The sequence below is a fragment of the Delphinapterus leucas genome, chromosome X (genome assembly GCF_059928025.1).
Source record: "Delphinapterus leucas isolate spDelLeu-1000000601 "Yukka" chromosome X, BTC_Dleu_Yukka2, whole genome shotgun sequence".
NCBI classification, from domain to species: domain Eukaryota; kingdom Metazoa; phylum Chordata; class Mammalia; order Artiodactyla; family Monodontidae; genus Delphinapterus; species Delphinapterus leucas.
In genome coordinates, this window is record NC_143150.1 from 121255453 (window position 1) to 121280159 (window position 24707).

At 40.5% G+C, this 24707-nt stretch overlaps 1 protein-coding gene across 2 annotated transcripts in view; it reads right to left on the minus strand.

Moving 5' to 3' along the window:
• Positions 1-24707, minus strand: part of GLRA2 (glycine receptor alpha 2) — a 195876-nt gene that overhangs the window by 35586 nt on the left and 135583 nt on the right. For both annotated transcript variants that reach the window (XM_089904770.1, XM_089904769.1), the window contains exon 8: positions 280-429. In XM_089904770.1, the coding sequence (XP_089760896.1) occupies positions 280-429 (150 nt within the window). The remainder of the gene's footprint in view (positions 1-279; positions 430-24707) is intronic.

Here is a 24707-nt window from a genome sequence, read left to right on the forward strand (position 1 = left end):
GTGTGTGTGTGTGTGTGTGTGTGTGTGTGTGTGTGTGTGTATACACCACACCTGTTTTATCCATTCATCTCTTGATGAATTTTATTTGCTAAATGTGACAACTCTGTCCCAATTTTAAAGGACTAACCTGAGCAGTAATTCAGTATAGAAGGCTGAATCGGGACAAAAATTAACTTCAGCTTCTTGCTCACTATGTATTGTTCTATTTTCTAAATTACATTGCCTGGATAACCACCTCGAGCTCTACCTGACTTTGTGTGCACTCAGGGTCAACTGTACCTTATTCTGCCTCTTCTGCCTTCTCCGGAGCCGCAGAAACTCCTTGTGCTGCCTGGAGACAAAGTTCACTGCTGCATATTCCAGTAAGGCTGCAAACACAAACAGAAGGCACACTGCCATCCAGATGTCAATCGCTTTTACGTAGGAGACCTGAGAGAGAGGGAGAGACAGAGACACCGTGAAAACTTGTGGGGAAACCAGGCTCCTTATGGTGTGAGCAGCAGAATAACATCATTTCCCTTCATCAAGGATTATTTTCTAGGCTTTCCTTAAGAAAGTGCTTAAGCGTTTTCCATCCCACTTTGCAGATTCTGGGCAGAGCAGTGAAAGTTACATGCCCCCCTGCCCCAGGCCCTTGTTCCATTTCTCTCAGTATAGCCCACCTGCTCAAGTAGCCTCATCCCTGAGACCAGCTCCAAAGGTGACTACAAGAACTGCCTTCTTGAAAAAAAAGAAAGAAAAAACTTTGAGGTAAAACAGTGGGTGCTACTCTTGAAACTGCTCATTTCCTTCTATCTTTTCTTACCATTTAAAAACTCATTAAGATAATTCCAAAACTTGGGTGAGAAATAAACTATATCTGGCTTTGGGTCCTTCAAAAACCAAGTTGTAATTGCCATTCAGCTTTTGATCCTAACTGATGCAGAAACAAGTTTCTTCTTTTTTTTATTGAAGTATACAATATTATACAAGTTACAGGTGTATAATATAGTGATTCACAATTTTTAAAGGTTGTACTCCATTTGTAGTTATTTTAAAATGTTGGCTGTATTCCCCTTGTAGCTTATTTTATACATAATAGTTTTTACCTCTTAATCCCCTACCCCTAAATTGCCCCTCCCTTCTTCCCTTGCCCCACCGGTAACCACTAGTTTGTTCTCTATATCTGTGAGTCTTCTTTTTTTTTTTTTACATCTTTATTGGAGTATAATTGCTTTACAATGGTGTGTTAGTTTCTGCTTTATAACAAAGTGAATCAGTTATACATATACATATGTTCCCATATCTCTTCCCTCTTTTCTTTATTGTTGTAGTCACTAGTTTGTTTTATTTTTTAGATTCCACACATAAGTGATATCGTACAGTATTTGTCTTTCTCTGTCTGGCTTAGTTGCACATGGCAAAATTTAGTTCTTTTTTATGCTGAGTAGCATTCCATTGTGTGTGTGTGTGTGTGTGTGTCTGTATACACACTACATCTTCTTTATCCATACATCTATTGATGGACACTTAGGTTGCTTCCATATCTTGGCAATTCTAAATAATGCTGTTATGAACACTGGGGTGCATGTATCTTTTCGAATTAGTGTTTTTGTTTTTTTCAGATATATACCCAGGAGTGGAATTGCTGGGTCATATGGTAGTTCTATTTTTAGTTTTTTTAGAAACCTCCATACTGTTTTCCCTAGTGGCTGCACCCCTTTTCTCCACATCCTCGCCAACATTTGTTATTTGTGTTCTTTCTGATGGTTGCCATACTGACAGGTGTGAGGTGATATCTTACTGTTGTTTTGATTTGCATTTCCCTGATGATTAGTGATGTTGAACATCTTGTCATGTGCCTGTTGGCCATCTGCATGTCCTCTTTGGAGAAATGTGTATTCGGGTTTTCTGCCCACTTTTTTAATCAAGTTGTTTTATTTTTTGTTTTTTTGGGGTTTTTTTTTGTGCTACACGGGCCTCTCACTGTTGTGGCCTCTCCTGTTGCGGAGCACAGGCTCCGGACGCGCAGGCTCAGTGGCCATGGCTCACGGGCCCAGCCACTCCGCGGCATGTGAGATCTTCCCGGACCGGGGCGCGAACCCGTGTCCCCTGCATCGCAGGCGGACTCTCAACCACTGCGCCACCAGGGAAGCCCAAGTTGTTTGTTTTTTTTTTTGATGTTGAGTTGTATAAGCTGTTTATATATTTTGGATATTAACCCCTTATTGATCATATCATTTGCAAATATTTTCTCCCATTCCATAGGTTGTCTTTTCATTTTGCTCATGATTTCCTTTGCTGTGCAAAAACTTTTAAGTTTGATTAGGAGCTACTTGTTTATTTTTGCTTTTATTTCCTTTGCTTTAGGAGACAGATCCAAAACAAATACTGATGTGATTTATGTCAAACAGTGTTCTGCCTATGTTTTCCTCTAGGATGTTTATGGTTTCTGATCTTATATTTAGGTCTTTAATCCATTTTGAGTTTATTTTTGTATATGGTGTAAGAGAGTGTTCTAATTTCATTCTTTTACATATAACTGTCCAGTTTTCCCAGCACCACTTATCAAAGAGACTGTCTTTTCTCCATTACATATTCTTGCCTCCTTTCTTGAAGATTAGTGGACCATAAATGTGTGGGTTTATTTCTGGGCTGTCTGTCTAGTTCCATTGATCTGTGTGTCTGTTTTTGTGCCAGTACCATACTGTTTTGTTTACTGTAGCTTTTTAGTATAGTCTGAAGTCAGGGAGAATGATTCCTTCAGCTCTGTTCTTTCTCCAGATTGTTTTGGCTATTCGGGGTCTTTTGTATTTCCATACAAATTTTACAATTATTCTCGTTCTTTGAAAAATGCCATTAGTATTTTAATAGGGATTTCATTGAATCTGTAGATTGCCTTGGGTAGTATCATCATTTTAACAATATTAATTTTTCCAATCCAAGAATGTGGTATATCTGTCCATCTGTTTGTGTCATCTTCAATTTCTTTTATCAGTGTTTTATAGTTTTCTAAGTAGAGGCTTTTACCTCCTTAGGTAGGTTTATTCCTAGGTATTTCATTCTTTTTGATGTGATGATAAATGGGATTGTTTCCTTAACTACTCTTTCTGATATTTTGTTGTTAGTGTATAGAAAAGTAACAGATTTCTGTATATTAATTTTTTTATGCAGCAATTTTACCAAATTCATTGATGAGCTCTAGTAGTATCAGGTGGCGTCTTTAGGATTTTCTATGTATAGTATCATGTCGTCTGCAAACAGTGACAGTTTTACTTCTTCTTTTCCAATTTGGATTCCTTTTATTTCTTATTTTCTGATTGCAGTGGCTAGGACTTCCACTACCATGTTGGATAAAAGTGGCAAGAGTGGGCATCCTTGTCTTGTTCCTGATCTTAGAGGAAATGCTTTCAGCTTTTCACTGTTGAGTATGATGTTAGCTGTGGGTTTGTGATATATGGCTTTCATTATGTTGAGGTTAAATAGTTGTAAACTATCACAAATCAAGATATTCAACCAAAGTAAAATATCAGGGCTGTAGCCTTGGGAAGGTATCTGGTTAAAAAGGAAACTTTTATGACCCTTCTGTGATTGGTTGAGTGCTTTGTACATCTTATTTGATAAAGCAGATTCTGAAAGCAAATACTTTTTACTTGCAATGCAAAGTTCCTTTCATCTCACTCAACTTCCAATTATTTTTTTAAATAGGAGGGGGAAAATAATTAGATGAAGTTGTAACATGTTGGACCACAGACTACAAACGATTCTTATTCAACTGCCTATGTGAATGTGTACTATCTAGTTCTAATTTTTAAATAGGGTTTCCTGCTTTTTGATAGCTGTTACTGAGTGTTTGCCATCCAGAATTTATGCATTTTACATATATTAATTTTCTAACCATTATGACAACTGTATTACCCCCATTTTCTGGTGAGGAAAGTGGGGTACAGAGAGGTTAAATTATTACCCAAAGTGAGAAAGCTAAAAGGTGGCAGAGCTAAGATTGGAATTGGAACCCAGTCTGACTAGCGAATCTCCTTTCTGGACACACACAAACATACTACTAGGATTATACCTTTTGTATCTTGCATTTCCCTTTGACCTTTATAGTGAGCGTTTCCCATGTAATTTAACTTTCTTCTAAATCATAATTTCCAGTGCTTGTATAATTGTCTATACCATCATTAATCATTCTGTATGATAGGATATTTAGGTGATTTTTAGTTTCATTTTATGCTACTGTAAATTTGGGAGCTATGAATATTCTTCCCCCCTTCCCCAGATATTTAACTGTATCTCTGATTATTTGTTAGGTCAATTTTTAGACTGGGATTATGGGAGTAAATGCTAAGAAAATATGCTCCTGACTTAGAAAGTTAGTAGGAGCATAGAGGATGTAAAAGCAGAGACTCTAGAATGAGATGCCCGAAGTAAGAAACACTGCTCTGTTGTTACTCTAACTTTGCCAAATTGTTTAACCTGTCTCTGCTTCCCCTCCTCATCTGTATAAAGGAAAATAATAGTAGCTATTTCGTAGAGTTATGTGGATAAAATCACTTAATGTATGCAAAGTGCTTAGAATAGTGTTTGGCACAGAGTAAGTGCTATATAAATGTTTGCAATTATTTGACTACATAAGGGTGTGATTTTGTTAATAGAAAAATCTTGGAAGAGACGGAAAAATCAACAAGGAAAATAAAAACTGCCCACTGTCCTAATATATTCCAATTATTATTTTTAAGGTTACCACCTGCCTTACACTATTTGTCTCCATCAATCTGAACTACTTGGCAGTCCCACATATGTTGTGACAAAGTGGTATAACACCTGGGATGCTTATTCTCAGTCTTTCTGTTTAACAGATGACTCAGAATCCTTCATGACTTGGCTTGGATACCAGCTCCTCTAGGAAGCATCCCTAACCTTCCTACTTTTGTCTCATCTGGGTTGGGGGCCACTTTTCCTTGCTCCCTTATAACTCTCTATTGAGCCTGTCTGTTCTTTTTCAGTCCAGCAGCTTCCCTGACCCAACCACTAGACTCACTAGACTGTAAACTTTTTTTTTTTTTTTAAGAAAGGTCCTGTGTAGTATTACTCTTTGTATCACCAGCCCAGGACCTGGCAAATAGTGAGTAAACATTAGATATGTGGGATGGATGGATAAATAGATGATTGAATGACAGAAGGAAGGAATGAAGGAAATACCTGGCCATCTTTCCATTTTTGTACTTTAACTTCAACAATTCTTTACTATATAACATTACCCACAATTGCACATACTGGATATTTCTGAGAGTGGACTGTTAGTGCATTTAAATTCTCTCAGCTCACCAAGCATTCCTGGAATGTTTCTTTCCTTAATAAGCAATAATTTTCTTGTATTTGCTGTCCTGGAGCAGTCCTATTCTCCTGTAATAATCGAACATTACCAATCACAGCATTCCGGTTATATGTTATTCAGATGGCCTTTGAATGTTTTAAGACCTAATAATGAGAAGAATTTGTCAATGCCTGATAGATGTCCATACCAAAAGCTAAGTGCAGTAGAACTCACCATCATTCCTCCCCTTGCTAGTGTTTACAGTCATTTGTAAACCTTTCCCCCCTCTCCTTCTAGCCATCAGCAGGCCAGGCACGTATTTGGCGTCTTTTATAACTGCTCATAAACAAATCCTTTCAGTCTCTTAATGATTTTGGTTGGTCTCCGAGTTTCCTCCAAATCATGATCATCTTTCCAGCATTGAAGTGCTGGCATTAACTGCATTATTCACACGGATTTAGGTGGTGTTGTGAGACATCTATTACATACGATGGGATGTCCTTCAGTGCTGGTCTCTCAGGATTGAAATGCCTTTTTGTTACTTCCATCCAGCTCTGATGTCACATTCTCTCCCTTTGGCTGCTAATCCTTAGATGTTTTTACCTCACATTTTTTCCTGTCACATTATTTTTATGATTCCTGGGCTTACATGAGCCCTTCCTGAACTACATTACTACAGTCTTGCAAAACAGTTTTCAAATTAATGAAGCTCTCAGAATGCTAGTATGATTCATTTAGTGTTATCTCTCCAGGTATATTTAATTCAGAAACATAAACGCTGAGGGCCTACTATGTGGAAGGCAGTGTAGTAGGTGCTGGTGGGAGGTGGGGCAGAAGATACAAGAATAACTAAGATGCACGTCGATTCTTCCCAGGACTCCCCAGATGATACCCCAGGGGAACCTGTTCATGCTGTGCTCCAGAAAGCATCATTCACATAGGTCAGGGAGCAGCAAGTTAGGACCTATGAATCGAATCTGCCCCACCACGCTCGATAAATAGTTTTACTGGAACACAGCCATACTCATTCATTTATATACTGTCCACGGCAGCTTTTACAGGAAAATGGTACAGTTGAGTAGTTGTGACAGAGACCATACGGTCTGGAAACCCTAAAATACTATGTGACCCTTTACAGAAAATGTTTGCCAGCCCCTGACATAGACTGCAGTGTTGTCTGGTTTGTCCTGGGGATGTAAACCTTGGTGGCCCTGTTTGGTGCTTGAGAAAACCACGGTCTCGTGAGGGAGACAGTCAAGTGAACATAAAACTGATACAAAGCAGGTGGTCTCATGTGCCAAAGTGGAGGAAAAACCACAAGGTGGCTGGAAGATGTGGGGAGTTCAGTAGTGACAGGGAAAGTCAGAAAAGGCTGCGCTCCTGGATGGCAGGGCATTTGACTTAGGGCTTGAGGAAAGCCAGGACTTTGATGGGTGGAAGAAGCTATGAAAGCAAAACCATGAAGATGGGAGAGAATAGGTGGGCTTGAGGATGGTCAGCAATCCAGTGACTGGGATGTACTGGGTACCGGGGAAGTGCATGGTGAGGTATGGACAGGTAGGCTGGGCCAACACAACTTCCAGGCAGAGGCATCTGGGTTTCAGACTGCTTGTAAAGATAAGCTAATTATGGTTTTGAGGTGGGGTATAGATATATAAGGCCTTTTCTAATTAGCTTGGATTTCTTTGTCTCAAAAGCAAGAGTCTTAGCAAAAGTAGACATTTTCCCTCCATATAGAAATTTACCTTCTCTCCTGACACTCTCAACTCTACACAGGGTCAGTTCTCTTCCAAGCTTTCTAACAACATCTCTGAATCCTTTGCTGAATCTTCTTCGATTTCTTATCTGTGGTCCTTGAACTCTTTCCTCTTCGATTTTCCCTGTATCTTCAGGTCCTCAATAAATTCATCCACTCCTATAGTTTCTCTCTCTCTCTCTCTCTCTCTGTGTGTGTGTGTGTGTGTGTGTGTGTGTGTGTGTGTCTCCCATAGCAGAGATTGGCCAAGTTCTTGTGAATCCCATTTCCTCTTCCTGGGACACCAGTAAACAAGATTTTCCAGTTCAGGTGGATCCCCAGTGGAATGTGGGCAGAAGTAATATACACTGCTTCAGGGCCTCTAAAATCTCCCAAGAGGTCATTAGGACTTAACCTTTCTGCAGCCACCTTGGGTGTCACTCATCTAAGATGGCAGTGCCATAAGATGGGAGAAGCCTGGATCCCTAAAAGACGCAGGGCCACCCATTTCACAGTGGAATGTAATATGAGTGAGAAATAAATTTTTATTGTTTAAAGCCATGGAGATTTCAGGGTTTTGTATTTCCAACATTCCCAAACCCATCACTCAGTCCTGACCTCCTGACCTCTCACCAGTATTCTTGTGCTCATTATAAAAGGCCCAGTGCGGGGTGGGGGTGAGGTGGTGGTGGTGGTGGTATTTCCCTGGTGGTCCAGTGGTAAAGAATCCGCCTTACGATGCAGGGGATGTGGGTGGTTCCATCCCTGGTCAGGGAACTAAGATCCCATGTGCCGCGGGGCAACAGGTTACACTGGGACAGGCCAGGTAGTCAGTGCTGCCACCATCCTTCTCTTCCAAGGAAATCTGATTTTCCTGGCATTAAACAGCAGGTAGTAAGCCCGTGTGCCACAACTACAGAGCCCACGCACCCTGGAGCCTGCGTGCCACAACTAGAGAAGAGAAAACCCACATGCCATAACGAAAGATCCCGTGCCACAACGAAGATCCCACAGCCCGCAACTAAGACCCGACACAGCCAAAAATAAATAAATAAAATAAATTAAAAAAAAAATAAAAGGCCTGGGAAATTCCCTGGCGGTGCAGTGGTTAGGAGCCCGTGCTTCCACTGCGGGGGGCATGGGTCTGATCCCTGGTCCGGAAACTAAGATCCCACAATGCCGTGCAGCATGGCCAAAAAATATATAAAAAGGCCCGCAGTTAGGATTTGCAAAAGCAAAATCATTAAATGCCCCACCTTCCCATTCACTTCATTTGAATCTTGCTTCCCACCGGCAACACTAGTTTCACCATTAGTTCTTTCCTTGCCTTCACCTCTGTTCAGTCTGTTGCAAAAGCTCAACATTGACTTCTGCAAAGCACCCTTAGGTTCACCCTTTTCTCTCCATTCCAAAGATGTCACTGCAACCCTGGCCATCAATGCTTACACCTGGTTATTATAACAACTTCCTAACTGATCACCCTGTACCCAGTTCCTCCTCGTGGCACTTTATCCTTTTGCTTCTGCCAGATTTAATTTAAACACCAATTCATTTTGCAACACATCTTGAGAACTACTGTGGCTGCCTAGTATAGGCTCTAGTATCCAAGATCTCACACAGCATGTGTCCACCCTAGTTATTCAGTCTTATTCCACTCTTTCCTAACATGAACCTTGTGCTTTGTTTAAGCAGTTCTTCTTACCCTGAGGAAGCCAAGTCCATTCCTACTGAGAATCTCAGTCATTCTCAGATGGGTGTAATTTTGCACCACAGGAGACGTTTGGCGATGTCTGGAGATATTTTTGGTTGTCACAACCAGGGGGAGGTGCTACTCGTGTCTAGTTGGTTGAGGTCAGGGATGCTGCTAAACATCCTATAAAGCACAGGACAGTCCCCACAGTGAATAGTTATCCAGCCCAAAATGTCAATAATTCTGAGATTGATAAGCTCTGAGATAGAGAAAGCACCCGCCCCCAACCCAGGTATCCAGGCCTGGTTCAGTGGTCCTCAGCTGGGGCTGATGTTGCCGTGAGAGGACACTTGGCAATGTCTGAAGGTGGTTTTGGTTGTCCCACCTGGGGAGTGAGGTTTTGCCACAGACTTCTTGTGAGTAGAGGCCAGGGATACTGCTAAAAAGCCCAACAATGCATAAGACAGTCCCCATGACAAGGAATTATCCAGCCCCAAATGTTAATAGTATGAAGGCTGAGAAATCTTGGTTTACACTCTTCTCCCAGCATAGAAATTCTTCCTCCCTTTTCCTGCTTTCTCTACCTATGTATTTCCAGGTAATTCCTCAAGGAGTAGCTCAGTCTCCATCTCCAGAGTGATGCTTTCTCTGCCTATTCTAGCCCACAGTGGTCTTACCCATCTTTAGGATTTGTAATGCACTGGTAGTTAGCATCAGACAGTTGAGTGTTTGCTTCATGTTTGCATGTTTTATCTGCCTAGTTAAAGTATAGGATGCTTGGAGGATAAAGACCCAGGGATGTCTTTTGTATCTATACCCCCCAAGAACAAGTCTTTGTGCATTGAGTAAATGCCCCATAGTTTCTGTTGACTGACAAGTTATTCAAGCTGCATATAAATTCAAATTCCTTTCACAATCACTAAAGGGAAAAAATTTATCTCACGTCTTTTAAAGCCAATAGCTGATGATATTAAGATTACTGTAGATTTATTTTCACTAAGGGAAAGAAGAATAGTTATTCTGCTGAATTTACAATTCCTGTAGTTTACAAACATATCTGGTGAAACAGTAGAGCCAGTCAAGTTGTTTAGGTTTTTGTGACACTACATAAACATTTGCCTGATATTTGAACAGACCAGTTAGTTGATGGAGTTTAGCTCATTACTCAGTTACTTTGGCATCATGTTGACATTTCTTAGAGATACTTTTCATTAGTGTTATTTTTCTTTTTCAACACTATCTAGGTGTTTTTGAAAATCTTGGCAGTTTTTCATGAGGAGATTTTTTCATTAATTATATACTGAGATCAGTTTCAAAATGGAAAATCAAACCAGAATTTATTTACTTTAGTCCCATAATTTGTTTTGTCTACATTCAAAGACTACACCATTTCCTGCGTCACGAAGCCAGTTGTTCATGGGTTCGGCCATTTTCTACCCGGTGTTTATCCCCATCATAGAAGAGTGGCTCGTCATTGTATAAGGATTGCCTGAGTGTCCTTACAGCTTGGGTGCCCTCTCCATCCCTCATGGGCAAGGCACTACCATTTGACAATGTGCCAACTGAAATATATCCACATTCGCATCCCCTAGGCTGACCCCAGAGAGCTGACACGTTCCTCTAGCAGCCAGCCAAGGAGGATGGGTATGAACACGTATGAAGAGAAGTTCTCTCCAGTAGAGAAAAATCACAAATGACTGTGATAAACCAAGTATTTTTTTAATAGAAAAGAGACAAAATGGAATTTATAGGACAATGTCAAAATACTAAGATATTTTTCTTGCTTTAAGTGGAATGATGTCTCACACCCACCTGCTTGAGTCAGTGTTTAATTATTCTAATAGAAGATTTTCTGCTCTGTACAGTACAGTTTCTTTTTATCCAATTTAGAAGGACAAATCTTAATTAACCCTGATTAATGCAGCTGTTGAAATGGATAGCCGTTGGTCACAGTAGCCTGACCTGCGCTTCCATTACATGGGACAGAAGCCTTTGGTAGCTCCAATCAATTCGTCTTTTATTGAGCGCTATGAAGTATACCACCACCGTCTCCATCCTCATTTTATGGGGGAGAAAAATAAGTTTATTAAATGCATGTCTAAATCTTATACAGGTAGTAAGCAACAAAGATGGAAATGAGAATTCTGGCTTTGACTTTCTGTTTTGTCTCGTACCTACGTTCAGTCATGGTAAAAAATATCATCAGAAAAAATATAAGCAGTCGAATTAATCCTAGTGCCAGAGATTCATGGTGTTGTACAATTTCACTGCCAAGTTGCCATTTTTATTGCCTAATTAAAGAGCTCACATCTGCCGTTTAACGCCAGGAAAATCACATTTCCTTGGAAGAGAAGGATGGTGGCAGCACTGACTACCTGGCCTGTCCCAGTGTAACCACCGCACCCCGTTTTCTCTCCATGTCTTACACTCTTGCTAGGTTCTGGGTAGAGTACTGAATAAACACAACTCTTGTGAGGCTGCTGTTTGTAAAAAGAGCCATTGGGTGGCAGTGCCTCCAAGCCTGTACCTGCAGGAACCAACTGGTTACCAAGGGCATTCCTTAGACCACAAAGCTTTCATCAGGACAGGACCTGAATAACCTCAGGGACCAAATAATTTGGGTGTTGGATGGCACACAGGTCTAGTTAGCTGATATTATTTCTTAAGATGAATACATTTCTCTCCATTATGGTGGTCAGAAAACTGTTCAAAGTTGCTTGCCAAAGCACACCCTCCACGTGAGTTTTGTGAGTGGAGAGGCAAGAGAAGGGTAGAACTGCCAGCCCCAGAATGCACGAGTAATCCTAGGTGACAGCCACTGTTAGACTCATCATAGGGACACCCTAGAGAAAGGCAGCCCCAAGGCTCAGCTTTCTGCAAATGTAGGTGTCTGGGGGAGGGAGGCAAGGTGAGGAAGGAGTGGCATCTGGAGGAAGGGGAGGGAGCAGGGCTGGTGGGGCTTCTTCCCCGTGCTGCGTCTGCCACATGTCTCACCATATTCTCAGCTGACGGACAGGAATACTGATTCCTTCCATAGTCTGCTTCCGGTGGCTGCACCTTCAACGGCAAAAGAAGTGTAGTATATTGCTTCTTAGGCAAGGGCAGGAATGAGGAGGGAGTTGGGAGTCAGGAGCAAATTGCCCAGCAGTGTAAGAATAACCACGATGAAGAAAAGAGCCAGTTGGATGATATCAGTTTTGGAAAGGCAACCAAAGGCTTTTGGTGGATAATGAGATGATGCTCCACTTAATAGATATCTGTGTAGTCAGTGTGTGCGTGTGTGTGTGTGTGTGTGTGTGTGAGAGAGAGAGAGAGAGAGAGAGAGAGAGAATCAGGGAGAATATGAAGACGGGAAAAGGAAGGAAATGATCCAAGGATCCCAGTGTCATGGGGTCATTGAAGGGTTGCATAAGACACTTTCGGTAAATCTTAACACACATTTGGCAGATTGTGGACCCTCAGTCACATTGGTTTGCCAGGAATGAGCTCTTGAAGATATTACATAATTCAAAGCTTGCATAATTCAAGGCAATTTTCCCTAGAGGAATATATAAAAAGTAGAATTTGGTTGTATTTCATGTTCTGTGCATGCATTAAGACTTCATTAGTATTTTTATACTGCCCTATTTCAAACTCACACAAGCTAAGTTCACGTAAAATGGCACCTCGTTGTAGCGAGCACTCCTATATGTCAGGGGGGCTGCGATGTGCTGTTACGAAAACAAAACAACAAACTCCCACCACCATCATCAGTGAAAAGCTTTCAGCCACAGAACTCTAGGAGTTATCTCTGTGATATAGATAAGAAAACTGAGTTTACTCTTTAACTCTAGCAAGATCACATGGCAGAAGAGTGAGTGAGCTGCTCCTCGCATCTCCTCTGGCTTGACTCCACCCTCCGTGCTTTTCTGGCTCCCTGACCCCTGAGGGAAACCGTCCCCAGGGAGTGAGTTGGCAGAATTACTCACAGACTGTGGTTTCACCAGATGACAACATCTGATGTGAAAGAGGTGAGAGAGTGCAGGCAGCGGGCTGGGCGAGCTCGAGACAGCACAGTCACACCTGCAGCCATGGAGCTACTACGAAAAGAAATGTGGGAAAATGAGAGAGAGCCACACTGCCCTTCATCTGCTTTCTCAGCCATGGGTGCTGTTTCCACTTCTTTATTTACTCACCCACCCACCTCGTCGCAGGTTCAAATTTCATTCTTATGAACAAGGAAGGAGAGAAGTTTCATAAAAACTGTCCAGTCTCGTTCTCTGACTCAGGCTGAGGGAAAGGCCTTGGGATGGCGGCTAGGGTTTGTAGCGATGATAGTGGTTTTCTCCTGTCCTCCGTCTGCTGCTGCCCAGAGAGGGGGCTGACGGGAGGGGAAATCTGGAGAAGCTGGGTGGTCTCCACCCCCTAGACTGGGCTCGTTGCCTTATGATTTCCAAGTCGGCTGCGCTCCCTGGAGTAGCATGAGGAGGCCAGATCAGGAAGGCAGCACGGGCCAAATCTCTCACCCCCGACCATTTTTGCAACCCTGAACCTTAGCAGAGTGAGCAGGCAGGCCATTGCTGGGTATGTGCGGGCTCTTGGTCATCCCAGAGCAATCACGATGGCGGACTTCTGACTCAAGCGGACTTCTGAGATGCTCGGTGGGGTGGGTGAGATAGGTGAGCAATGGACGATCCTGGACTACAAACGGTGGCAGGCTTAGAAGCCCATTCCAACCTGTAGTGATAGAGAAGCCATTTCCTCAAGAGCACCTGGGATCCTGTGATGACTCTGGGGTGCAAAGAGGCTTCTCCAGGTGCTGAGCTTCCCTGCAATGCACCTGAATCCTCTGAGCCCTGGGATGCCACAGCCTGGGGATGAGGACGGATGTTCCTTTGGTGGAGGGCAAGAGTGTTTCACAACTGAGATATTGATATCTATTGAATGGCAGTCAGTGGTAGCCAAGAAGCTTTACCACCCACCCCCTGGCCTGTGGCCTGGTTTAGCTTCAGCTCTGCACTTTAATGTTAGCTCATGGTGCAGGCAGCAGGTTAGTGAGGAGGGCTCTGCGGGAGCCACCTTGATAGAAACCTTCCCTTCTTGGCCTGAGACCCTGGGCACTCATGCCTGGGGCGTGGCAACCTCAAGCTCCTGAAGCGAATCAGGCCCCCATCATGTTCAAGGTTACATGTGGGGAGAAGAAAATAAGAAAAAGAGCTCCAGGTCAATCAGAGGCCTGGAATTAACGTGGTACAAGAGCGTCTGGCTGGGCTGGTGATCTCACTTTTTGTTACTGTAAATTACCCAAGAGCTGGCTGGCCTCCACTGTGTCCATTTCCTGTAGCTGAGCAGCATTTTGATGCAAGTCAGTTCCATGCCTTTCTCCTCACCACAAAAACCAGAAACACAAACCACCCGCTAATAATTAGCTACTTATTTGCACTAGATATGAGCCTGCAGGAATCTGTTCGTAATTAAAAAGAAATCCTACAGCCTCTTGAATAAAATGACACAAATAGATAAGCAAGCTCTTTGAAGAAATTAAAAAGGCCGTGCTATCAGGAGGCATTTCTATATTTCAATATGGAAGTGTACAGACTGCTAAAAAAAGAACAAAAGATAAATTGTGAAAGTGGAAAGATTTGGGTTGGGCTTATTGAGTACATCAATTTCTAATACATTAGTTGCATATATCTGCTTCAGAGAGTTTAGGTGAGCCCCAGTCCCTTGATGGAAATCAATCCTGTAGCATTACAGAAGCTAAGAAAAGGAGGCAGGGCTGTGATGGAGAGAGCAGTGAGAAGATGCCAGGGATGTGGGTCTTGGCTTTGCCACTGGCTGACTTTGCAAAGGTGGCCACGTCATTTCATCCTTCTGGGCCTCAGTTTCCTTCTTGGAAATATAAAAGGGTTGGATGATCATCTCTAAGGTTTCTGAAAATCTATAACTCAAGGGAAAGAGAAAGTGATGAGGGAGGAAACTAAGTCAGTAGCAGGATGGGGTCCCAATCTCAAGGTGATCAGGGCCGTGAGTACAAGAAGCGGCCTTTTGGCTCTCTGCTGTGCCGTCTTAACAACCTTCAGTGTCATCCAGTAATGCGTATTCATTGAGCACCTCTGTGTGCCAGGCGGCACCTGCCTAAAATGGAGAATTCCTTGCTTAGAAACAAATTGCATTGATGAAAACATTTACCTGCATAAGACTATGTGTAGCAGATGTACTGCAAATTCACCAGCAAATTGAGTGAGAAAGTCTCCTGTAAACCATCAGCAACTCACCTCAAGCCCTGAACCTTGCTGCTTTTCTGCCTGAGAGTTGTTTTTTTGTTTGTTTGTTTTATTTTTTGGCACTTTAATAACTTTCTCAACTTGCATACAAGGAAGCTTAGAACACTCCAGGGGGACGCCTCTCAACCATAGAGGGATGGGAGTTAGTGGATAAAGACGCCGGATTTCCAGTTACTTGGTGGGATAAATCTGATAAGAATTCTATATGGTTTTTCAGAGGATCCCCAGCAGGATTGAACCATACTTGCCATCCATGGTAACTGGCTCAGTACTAGACTTTATTGTTTTTTCTCCTTTCCTTGTTTACGCTCCATACTGTCTCACTTGTCCTTCCTGAGGCCCCCTCCCATATGAACTACCTGCACCCAAATACTTGTTATGGGGTCTGTAGTTTACTGAAGCAAATGGCCCCAAACTAAAGTTAGATCAGGGAAGGCTGACACAAACGTGATGCCTGTCACATCGTGCACCGTTTAGAACCAGGATAGCAGCCAACCACAGGTCCTCCTGAAAATTCCTTTCCTATTGACGAAAGCCCTCTATCTGGCTGGTTTCCTCATCATCAGTGAGCATGGAATGTCAACACGGTTCAGAAACCAATCTGGAGAAGTAAGCATCAGATCAATTTGGGATCTATGTTACCCATGTCATTTAACGCCCATTACTTCCCTTTTTGCTCTGCACATCTAATTTTAAATTGACAAAATTACAATTGTGTAACTGTAACAGAAACTAATTTCCAATCTAATACTATGCAAGAGTCATCCCGCATATACCAACCCTCCTTGTGTCAGGGAAATAACGAGAGCAGCTTATTTGTAGAAACATCATAGAAACTGTTCCATGCTAGCTATGAAGTTTGTTAAGAAGATTGAATCACAGTTATATTTTGAGCCTAAAAGGATATAGCTATTATGAAGGTACAAATTACTCCTTGTTGGAGAATGGAGGGAACGAAACGTGCCCACCCAACTGAGAAGGCATCTTGAAACCGAAAAATGAGGGAGGCAGCTCCATATTATTAATGAATCAGTTTATTATAGGGTAACCTACTCACAGGGTGGGAGCGGGATCAGGCAGACAACGATCTGGAAGCATTTGCAGCTGCACTCCACACGGCCAAGGGGCCCCTGGGACAATTGTACAGTTAACCTAGGGTATGGGGGTAGGTGTTTGGAAATAGGACGTGCATTCCTAAGTCAAAATTCATGAATGGGTAACTAGTCTAGTGGATGCTAGGAATAAGTCAGCAAAGATTTTCATCATTATTTGGGGACTAACAGAGCATAGAGGCCACCTGGTCCTAATGACTATTAAACAGCATCTATTAGCTACAAAGCCTCTGACAGAGAAGGGCTTTACTGCGCATACAGTCCTGGGTAGGGTCAGTGAAAGGACGCGAGAAACTGTAAGGGCCCAAGATGGCCTCAGTTGTGCTAACAGCCATACACTCCTGTTGACAGGACATCAATTAAAAATGTTAATAACGGGGGGTAGTGGTGGGATGAACTGGGAGATTGGGATTGACATATATACACTAATATGTATAAAAGAGATAACTAATAAGAACCTGCTGTATAAAAATTTTTTTTAAATGTTAATAGCATTAGACTAGAAGACCAATGAAGACTTTGTTTTACTAGCGTGTGGTAGGCAGCCTTCTAAAGTGGACCCCAGTGATTCTTGCCTCCTGGTATTCATATTCTTGGGTAACCCCCTCCACTTGACTGTGGGCTGGACCTAGCAACTTGCTTCTAACATACAATATGGCAAAAGTGAAGGGAGGTTACTTTCACGATGAGGTTATAAAGGATGGAGTTCTGTCTTGCTTGCACTTGCTTTCTTGCTGGCATTCTCTCTGGCTCTCCTCACTGCTTGCCTTGGTGGAGAGGGCTGCCTGGCAAGGAGCTGAGTGTGGCGTTCGGTCAACAGTCAGTGAGGGACTGAGGCCTCAGTCCAACAGCCCAGGAGGAACTGAATCTTGCCAAGAACTACTTGAGTGAGCTTGAAAGTGGATCCTTTTCTAGTTGGGCCCTCATGTGAGACTGCAGTCCCAGCTTACACCTTGATTTTAGCCTCCTGAGAGACCCTGAAGCAGAGGTCTCAGCTCAGTTGTGCCTGGACTCCTGACCCATAGAAACTGTGAGATTAAAATGTTGTTGTTTAAGCCACTGAATTGGGGCGGGTGGGAATTTGTCAGACAACGGTAGATAACTCATATGTGGTGTCTTTAGGAGAGAGAGGGAGGGAGAAGAGATAAGTTGTTTACTTTGGGCCTCATGAACCTAGAATTTGGTAAGATTTGATGATTTATTTTTGGACTTTTTAAAGAGGAAAGTTTAATTAAGAAAACTAGTGAGATATCTGTGAGGATAATCAGTATAAGAGAACAAGAAGCATAATATATCTTTTAATCTATTCATTCAAATAAGATCCCTGCTTAAACATGTATCAAGTAGCTATTGAAAATCAATTTACCTATGCTGGAGTCCAGGGGTCAGCCAACTGTTGCCCATGGGTTAAATCAGTCTTGCTGCTTTCTTTTGTAAATAAAGCCATGCCCATTCTTTTACATATTGTCTGTGGCTCTCTTATTCTCAACTTAAAGTGGTAGAGTTGAGTAGTTACAACAGGGATCTTACAGCCCAAAAAGCCTAATATGTTTACCACCTAGCCCTTTACAGAACATTTTTTTAATGAACTCCTCATCTAATCATATATTATAATTCAAAGTAACCACTATCCAAGGCAGTCTGAATTAATAACTTTTCTCTAGATTTTGGTTAACATAGAAAATAAAACTGGATAGTTCATAATCCAAAACATTCCACTGTAGGATTTTTATTTCTGGAATTACCTACATTCTCTCTCAATTTTGTGTTTCCAATACAGATATAGGGTCCCAAAATGATTTGCATATTTTTAGCAGTCAGTCAACAAATGATTGTAAACTGTTCCCCATGTGTGAGATGCTGAGAGATACACAAAGATAATTGACATTTGGTTCATTCCTTTCAGAAACCTGCTTTATAGAGGTAAAGAAAGACAAGAAAATAGATGATGGCCATGTACTCTAGCAATCCTGGGTTGGCGTGGTGGTAAAATCCATTAGCACCAGTGTTCGACTTTGAGGGTCCAAATCATGTCTTGCCTCTTCCTAGCTGTACACTTTGGGCAAGATACTTAATCTCTCAGCGCCTCAGATTTCTCAGCTGAAAAATGGGGACAATAATGAAGCCCATCTCATAGATTTGGTGTAAAGATTGAGATACACATGAAATAACAAGCGTGTAGTGCTTAGAACTGGGCCCAGTACCTTGCGAGTTCTCAAACACGTCAGCTCTCAGCACCATGGTGGAGTTGACTTCTTGGACTCACGTCCTGCCATTAGAGTCAATGCCTTGAGTACTGCAAATTAGTTAGATTAATTAATAGTTTCATCCAATTTAGGATCTTCATTAAAGTTAAATGTGGGAGTCAGTCTCGTGTGACTTCTTTCTGGATGGAAGCACTTAAGAGATTTCGAGGAACTGCTGTATCTTGAAATCAGTGCTATCACTGAGGGCTAATTTTCCTGCTACTGGTCTTGTTTTAAAATTACCCTTTGGCCTGAAATGGCTCGATTTTACCTTTAAATCCCAAACCGAATTTTCTGAGAACTGGGAAAAATTCTTCCTGTGGAATTTTAGATAAACAGGATGCAAACTATGTTCTCTCAGATGCTATTTAGAGAATCACTGATGTTTTTATAATTCATAATTGAATTTGATCTTTTCTATAAACTTTGGTTGAGCTTTATCCAGTATTATGACTCACGGTGGTAATACCGAAGGCATTTCGTTTATGAGTAACAGTATGAAAATGATAAATTTGCATAACTTTGCCCAATTTTCTCTAACATTCTGAGGCGTGTTGTCATCATGAACAATTAGTATTATGTATGTTGTGTAGGGTACATTGATGTTTCAAAAATATTTCAATATATAATTCATTCTGTCTCCACATACTATAGTTATGCAGATACTGAGTTCAGAGAGCTTGAGAGATTTTCCTAATGTCAGAAAAACAGTTAAGAACAAAGCTACGTTACTCAGCCATAAAAAAAAAGAAACAAAATTGGGTTATTTGTAGTGAGGTGGATGGACCTAGAGAATGTCATACAGAGTGAAGTAAGTCAGAAAGAGAGAAACAAATACCGTATGCTAACACATATATATGGAATCTAAAAAAAAAAAAATTGGTTCTGAAGAACCTAGGGGCAGGACAGGAATAAAGACGCAGACATAGAGAATGGACGTGAGGACACGGGGAGGGGGAAGGGTAAGCTGGGACAAAGTGAAAGAGTGGCATGCATATATATACACTACCAAACGTAAGGTAGGTAGCTAGTGGGAAGCAGCCGCATAGCACAGGGAGATCGGCTCGGTGCTTTGTGTCCACCTAGAGGGATGGGATAGGGAGGGTGGGCGGGAGGGAGACACAAGAGGGAGGAGATATGGGGATATATGTATACATATAGCTGATTCACTTTGTTATACAGCAGAAACTAACACACGATTGTAAAGCAATTGTACTCCAATAAAGATGTTAAAAAAAAAAGAACAAAGCTAGACCTGGAACAGGATTCTTGGTCTAATCTTATTTCCACTGTAGTGTCACATATTCATTCTAGTTTTAACACTTGAAATATTTTTATTGTATTGTAATTCTTTCAACATTTTATTTCCTAGTGTCTTAGATCTAACCATTAATTGGAATATTTGATTAACCAGAATGCTTCCTAGAATACCTATTTCCAGGAAATTTATGCCTCTGGAAAGGGTTTGAACCAGATGTTCTCTTAGACCCCTCCCAATTCTTTTCTCTTTGATAATTGATAACAGATTTCTGTCTTATTCACTAAGATGATTTTTGCCATTCAGCAGTGCTGTGGATGGTCAAAGACTGACTATATGACCCCCTCCCCTAATTTGAGGATTTGTTGAGTTCAGTATTTGCCTGGTTGTCCTTGCTAATTCTCCTATGGTGATTGAATCTATTTAGAGTAGTTTGCAAAGGGTAGATGACAGAATACTAATCATAGAAATTTAGAGCTGAGACAACTTTCTAGATCAACTAATCAAATTCCCTCATTTTTCAGATGAGGAAAGGCAAGGAAAAGGGGAAGATTGTATATGTCTGCCTGCTGTAAACCATGTGGATTCCATGCATTTTGCAAGCATAATTAAGCATGGTGGGGGAGGGGGTATTCAGAAGAGATAAGTAGCCACTAGCTCAAGATACGGATTAGCAGGCTTCCATTTGGGGATGAACATATGTCTTGAAAAATTAAGTTGATACAGTCAGTCACTACTCATAGCAAATTACTTTAATAAAACCAATACTCAACTTAGACTTTCCTAATTGCCCGGAATTTCTATTGCAGAAGGGAAAAAAGGACTGAGGAAGTTTCTGAACGTTGGAACCAGAGCAGTGATATGAGATTAGTGGCTTCTTCTGGGGCAGGGTACAGAATAAGGGATGTAGAAAATGCTGGTGATAAACACTGACCGCTTTGCCATTTTTCCTGGTTCACTTGGGCTACTGACCACATCTGAGTACCAATATGGTAGACCGCCAATGTCTGGATGGGAATCATAGGACTTGTTTGGAAGACTACCTACTTGCCAGACACCTCCAGTCTATCCTTAATATTTTCTTCGCAGTGTCTCACCCCCTCTCTCCAGTCTCTTTCTCTAAGAGGAATTCTAAAGAAGGGAAAGTTATGGAGATATTCATGCATTCATGCAACAAATGATTATGAGGCCCTTCTGTGTGCCAAGAGCTGTCAGGTCCTGAGAATGCAACAGTGAAAAACACATGCTCTCTGTTCTTAAGGACCTTGAATGCCCATTGACAAGTAAATAAGCAATTATAACACAGTGCAAGAATTGTTAAAATAGCAGGAAGTACAGGTGCTAGAGGAGCAGATAGGCAAAGAGAGCTTATCTGGGCTTAGGGTGTACCTGGTTTGAAAACATGTCTCAGAGGAAATGTCCAGTAAGTTGAGACTTGAAGCGAGCACAAATGGAAGACCTCATACTGTAATTAATGAGGAAGATCTAACTGACATTTTCTGAACTCCCTAAAGAATATGGCTTCTTTGTAAACACCCGCGGAATATTCACCAAAATCAACCAAGTATTAGACTACATAGGTGATCTGAATAAATTGCAAAAATCGGAAATAGCACAGCAAACATTTTCTCATGATAATATTGCAAAACTAGAAATAACAAAAACAAGAACAACAAAGCTCAGAAAATAAAAAGTCTTTTCTTTCTGGGGGAAAAAGGAATTTCTCATAATCCTTGAATCAAAGGGGAAATACAAACTGAACTTGCGTAGTATCTAGAAACTTGTGATAAAGCTATGTATTATAATTTGTAAGACATAACTAGAGCTGTACTCAGAATTTTTATATTAATTAAAAAGGAAGAAAATTAAGATTCATAAGAGACTACTTTTTCAACTTAAACGTATATATTTCAAAACCTGGATGGAATGGGCAATATTGTAGAAAAAACGATTTACTGAAAGTGATCCCAGAAGAAATTTTTTAAAAAAATCAAGTAGACCATTTCCCTGGAAGAAATAGAGACATTTCTTCAAGGGCTACATTCTTCAGCATATAGATAACCATATGATAAGTTAATATGAAGTATTTTAGTATTAGATTTTCTAATAGCAGATTATTGCATTCTTGAATAAAATCCCACTTGGTCATAACTTATTATTTTTAATGCCTTACTGAATTGTTTGCCACACAGAATTATTGTGTCCATTTTCCTAAGTAAGACTCGTCTGCAGTTATCTCTCGTTTGTGTGTGTGTGTGTGTGTGCGTGTGCGTGTGTGTGTGTGTGTGTGTGTAATCTTTTTGGGGAATTTTGGCATCACTGTTAGGTTTGCTTTATGATTTAGAAGTTTTTCTTTCATACACTAGGTTCTGCAATAGACAACAGATTAGAATTATTTACTCTTTCAAGGTATACTAGAAATCCTCTGTGAAACCGCCTGGACCTGTGAAATCTAATATGAAAAACCATAAGGTCATCTACTGATATGCTAAACAGATATTTGTAAAATTCAACATAAATTCTTAATAAAATATTTAATAATACTAATTTTTGGAAAATATGTATGCAAAAGCCAGAACTATGTTTAATGGGGAAACACTGGCAGAATTACAACTAGTATTAGTAACAAAACTGTGGGATGCCAACATTACCATTATCATGCAACATTGTACTAGAGGTTGACATTAAAGCATTTAGGCAAAAGAACTTAACTGGAGGTATAAAAATTGCAAAGGTGATGGTAATCTAACTACTTGTGAATGAGAACAATCTACCTGGAAAACCCAAGAGAATCAACTGATAAGTCCACAAGAATTAAGATCATTCAGTAAGATAGCAAAGTATAAAATTAATATATAGAAATCAAAAACTTTTATTCATATACAATAAAAATATTTGCAATAGAAAAAGAATAAAATATTTGAGTAAACTTGAAATATGTAAGAATGCAAAAGTTGATTTGAACAAATAAAAAAACATTCCATGGACTTGTGTAGGATGGTACAATATCATTTAAGTTTTAATCCTTTTATGGGTTAAATTTGTAACTATAATGTGTTCCTGATAAAAAGATGAAATGTTGACCTGTTGAGAGGGATACAAACTTAGGACCTGTGCCTGTGGAAGATGGGGTCAGGGAGACTTTTTTTTTTTTTCTTTTTTTTGCGGTATGCGGGCCTCTCACTGTTGTGGCCTCTCCCGTTGCAGAGCACAGGCTCCGGACGCGCAGGGTCAGCGGCCATGGCTCATGGGCCCACAGGGGAGACTTTTTTTATTACCTTATACGGGTATTTATGCAAATGCATTACCTGTTCAGAAAATTAAATATTTTTATTAATCAGGTACAACTAAACACCTAAAGCCTGAGCATTCATATATATTTTGTTTGGTGCCTGAAATTCTTACCAGGATAATTTCTCTATTTTTAAGTCATTATTCACATCTAAAATACAGTTTTGAAACTGAGTTAGTTTAAGTGAATTGTGTTGTTCATCTTTCTGTGCAGTAATATATAATTTGAAGTTAATGTGAAAAAATCTGAGCTGAGCTTTCTGGAACTCTGAAATCAAGTTAAATCTGTCCCTTTAAGTAAAATTGTCTTGTTGATCGTGAATTTTCATTAATAGGTTTTTGTGTGTGAGTGTCTGTGTGTTTGTGTGTGTGTATGCATGCACGAATGTATGTTTTGTTCTGCTTCATGAATTTTAGAGATAGATCTTAGAATGTATAATTCTCCCTCATTTATCACAAGTCACCAAATGGACTTACAGTGACAAACTAGTGAGTATCCAGGAAAATGAAAAATCCCAGACGTCCTGGCACTTCATTTCTTCCTACCTACCCCCTTTCTCAGATATGATATGGAAATTAAAAGTGATAAACTATTTATATTACTGTTATGTTTATTTGCACAGAGTTGCAAATTTTAATAAATCATAAACTTAATATTATTCAGCTCAAAAATTATTAGTAATCTCTGAAAATGTACTTAATTCTTAGATTGGATGATGTTGATAAGTCTTTTCTATTTTAAAATTGAGTTTTAGCAGAGCTAAATACTTCCTAGAATTTATTATTTTTCTCTTGGCATAATTTTCAACTATAGAGTTTTTCCCAGATGAGTTAATTTTTCTGGAATTATTTTTTTGTTTTGGAATTCAATTTCTCTGATCATCCAGCTTGTCCAGAAATTGACAACTTTTCTTTGATCAATACGAGCCATTCTCTTATATCAAGAATAACAAGAACTCGGGCTGCCAACGTATTTATTATCTCAATACAACTAAAATGATGGGAATGACAGTATACTGCCAAGTTTGAAGGTCATATTTGATCCTTTACCATGACACCTACTTGAACATGCCCTCCTAAATATCATTAATGGTAAATGAGACAATTTGAGGTTTTTTCCTTCCACAGATGGAAAATGCTCCTTTCCCAAAGTGTGTAAATCAGTCTCATGAAAGTATCTGTCCATTCATTCATTCATTCCTGTAGCATTTTTGAACATCAATAAAATACAATGTTATCCACTGTGCTCCTGGCACCATATTAAGGGCTAGAGATTAAAAAAAAAAAAATGAATGAGACAGGGTCCTGCCATCAAAGAATTTATAGTCTAATAAAAGAAACAAATGCTATGAGCTTTTCATTTCATTACAATCAATGAAATTTGTATCTCTATCCAGGACCTTCTATTAACTCCATACTTGTATATCCAATGCCAACGAACATTGGTGTCTAACGAACATCTGTGCTAACCGGCTCTACCTGCAGTCTTTCTCACTGTCACGTTGGTTGGTAACTCCATCATTCTAGAGGCTATACTAAGAAGTTTAACTACTTTCTTTCATTTAAGTTCCATATCCAATCCATCAGGAATTTCTGTTGGTTTTACTTCAATATACATCCACCAGAATGTGGCCATTTTTTCATCTCCCCACTGCCAGCCACTGGGCCCACTCTCTATCATCTCATTTGAATGACGTAGCAGACCCCTCACTACTATCCCTGTTCCCTCCCTTGTTGTCCCAGAGTCTGTAATCAACAAAGCAGCTGCAGTAACCTTTTTAGAACATAAATCATATCATGTTGCTTCTCT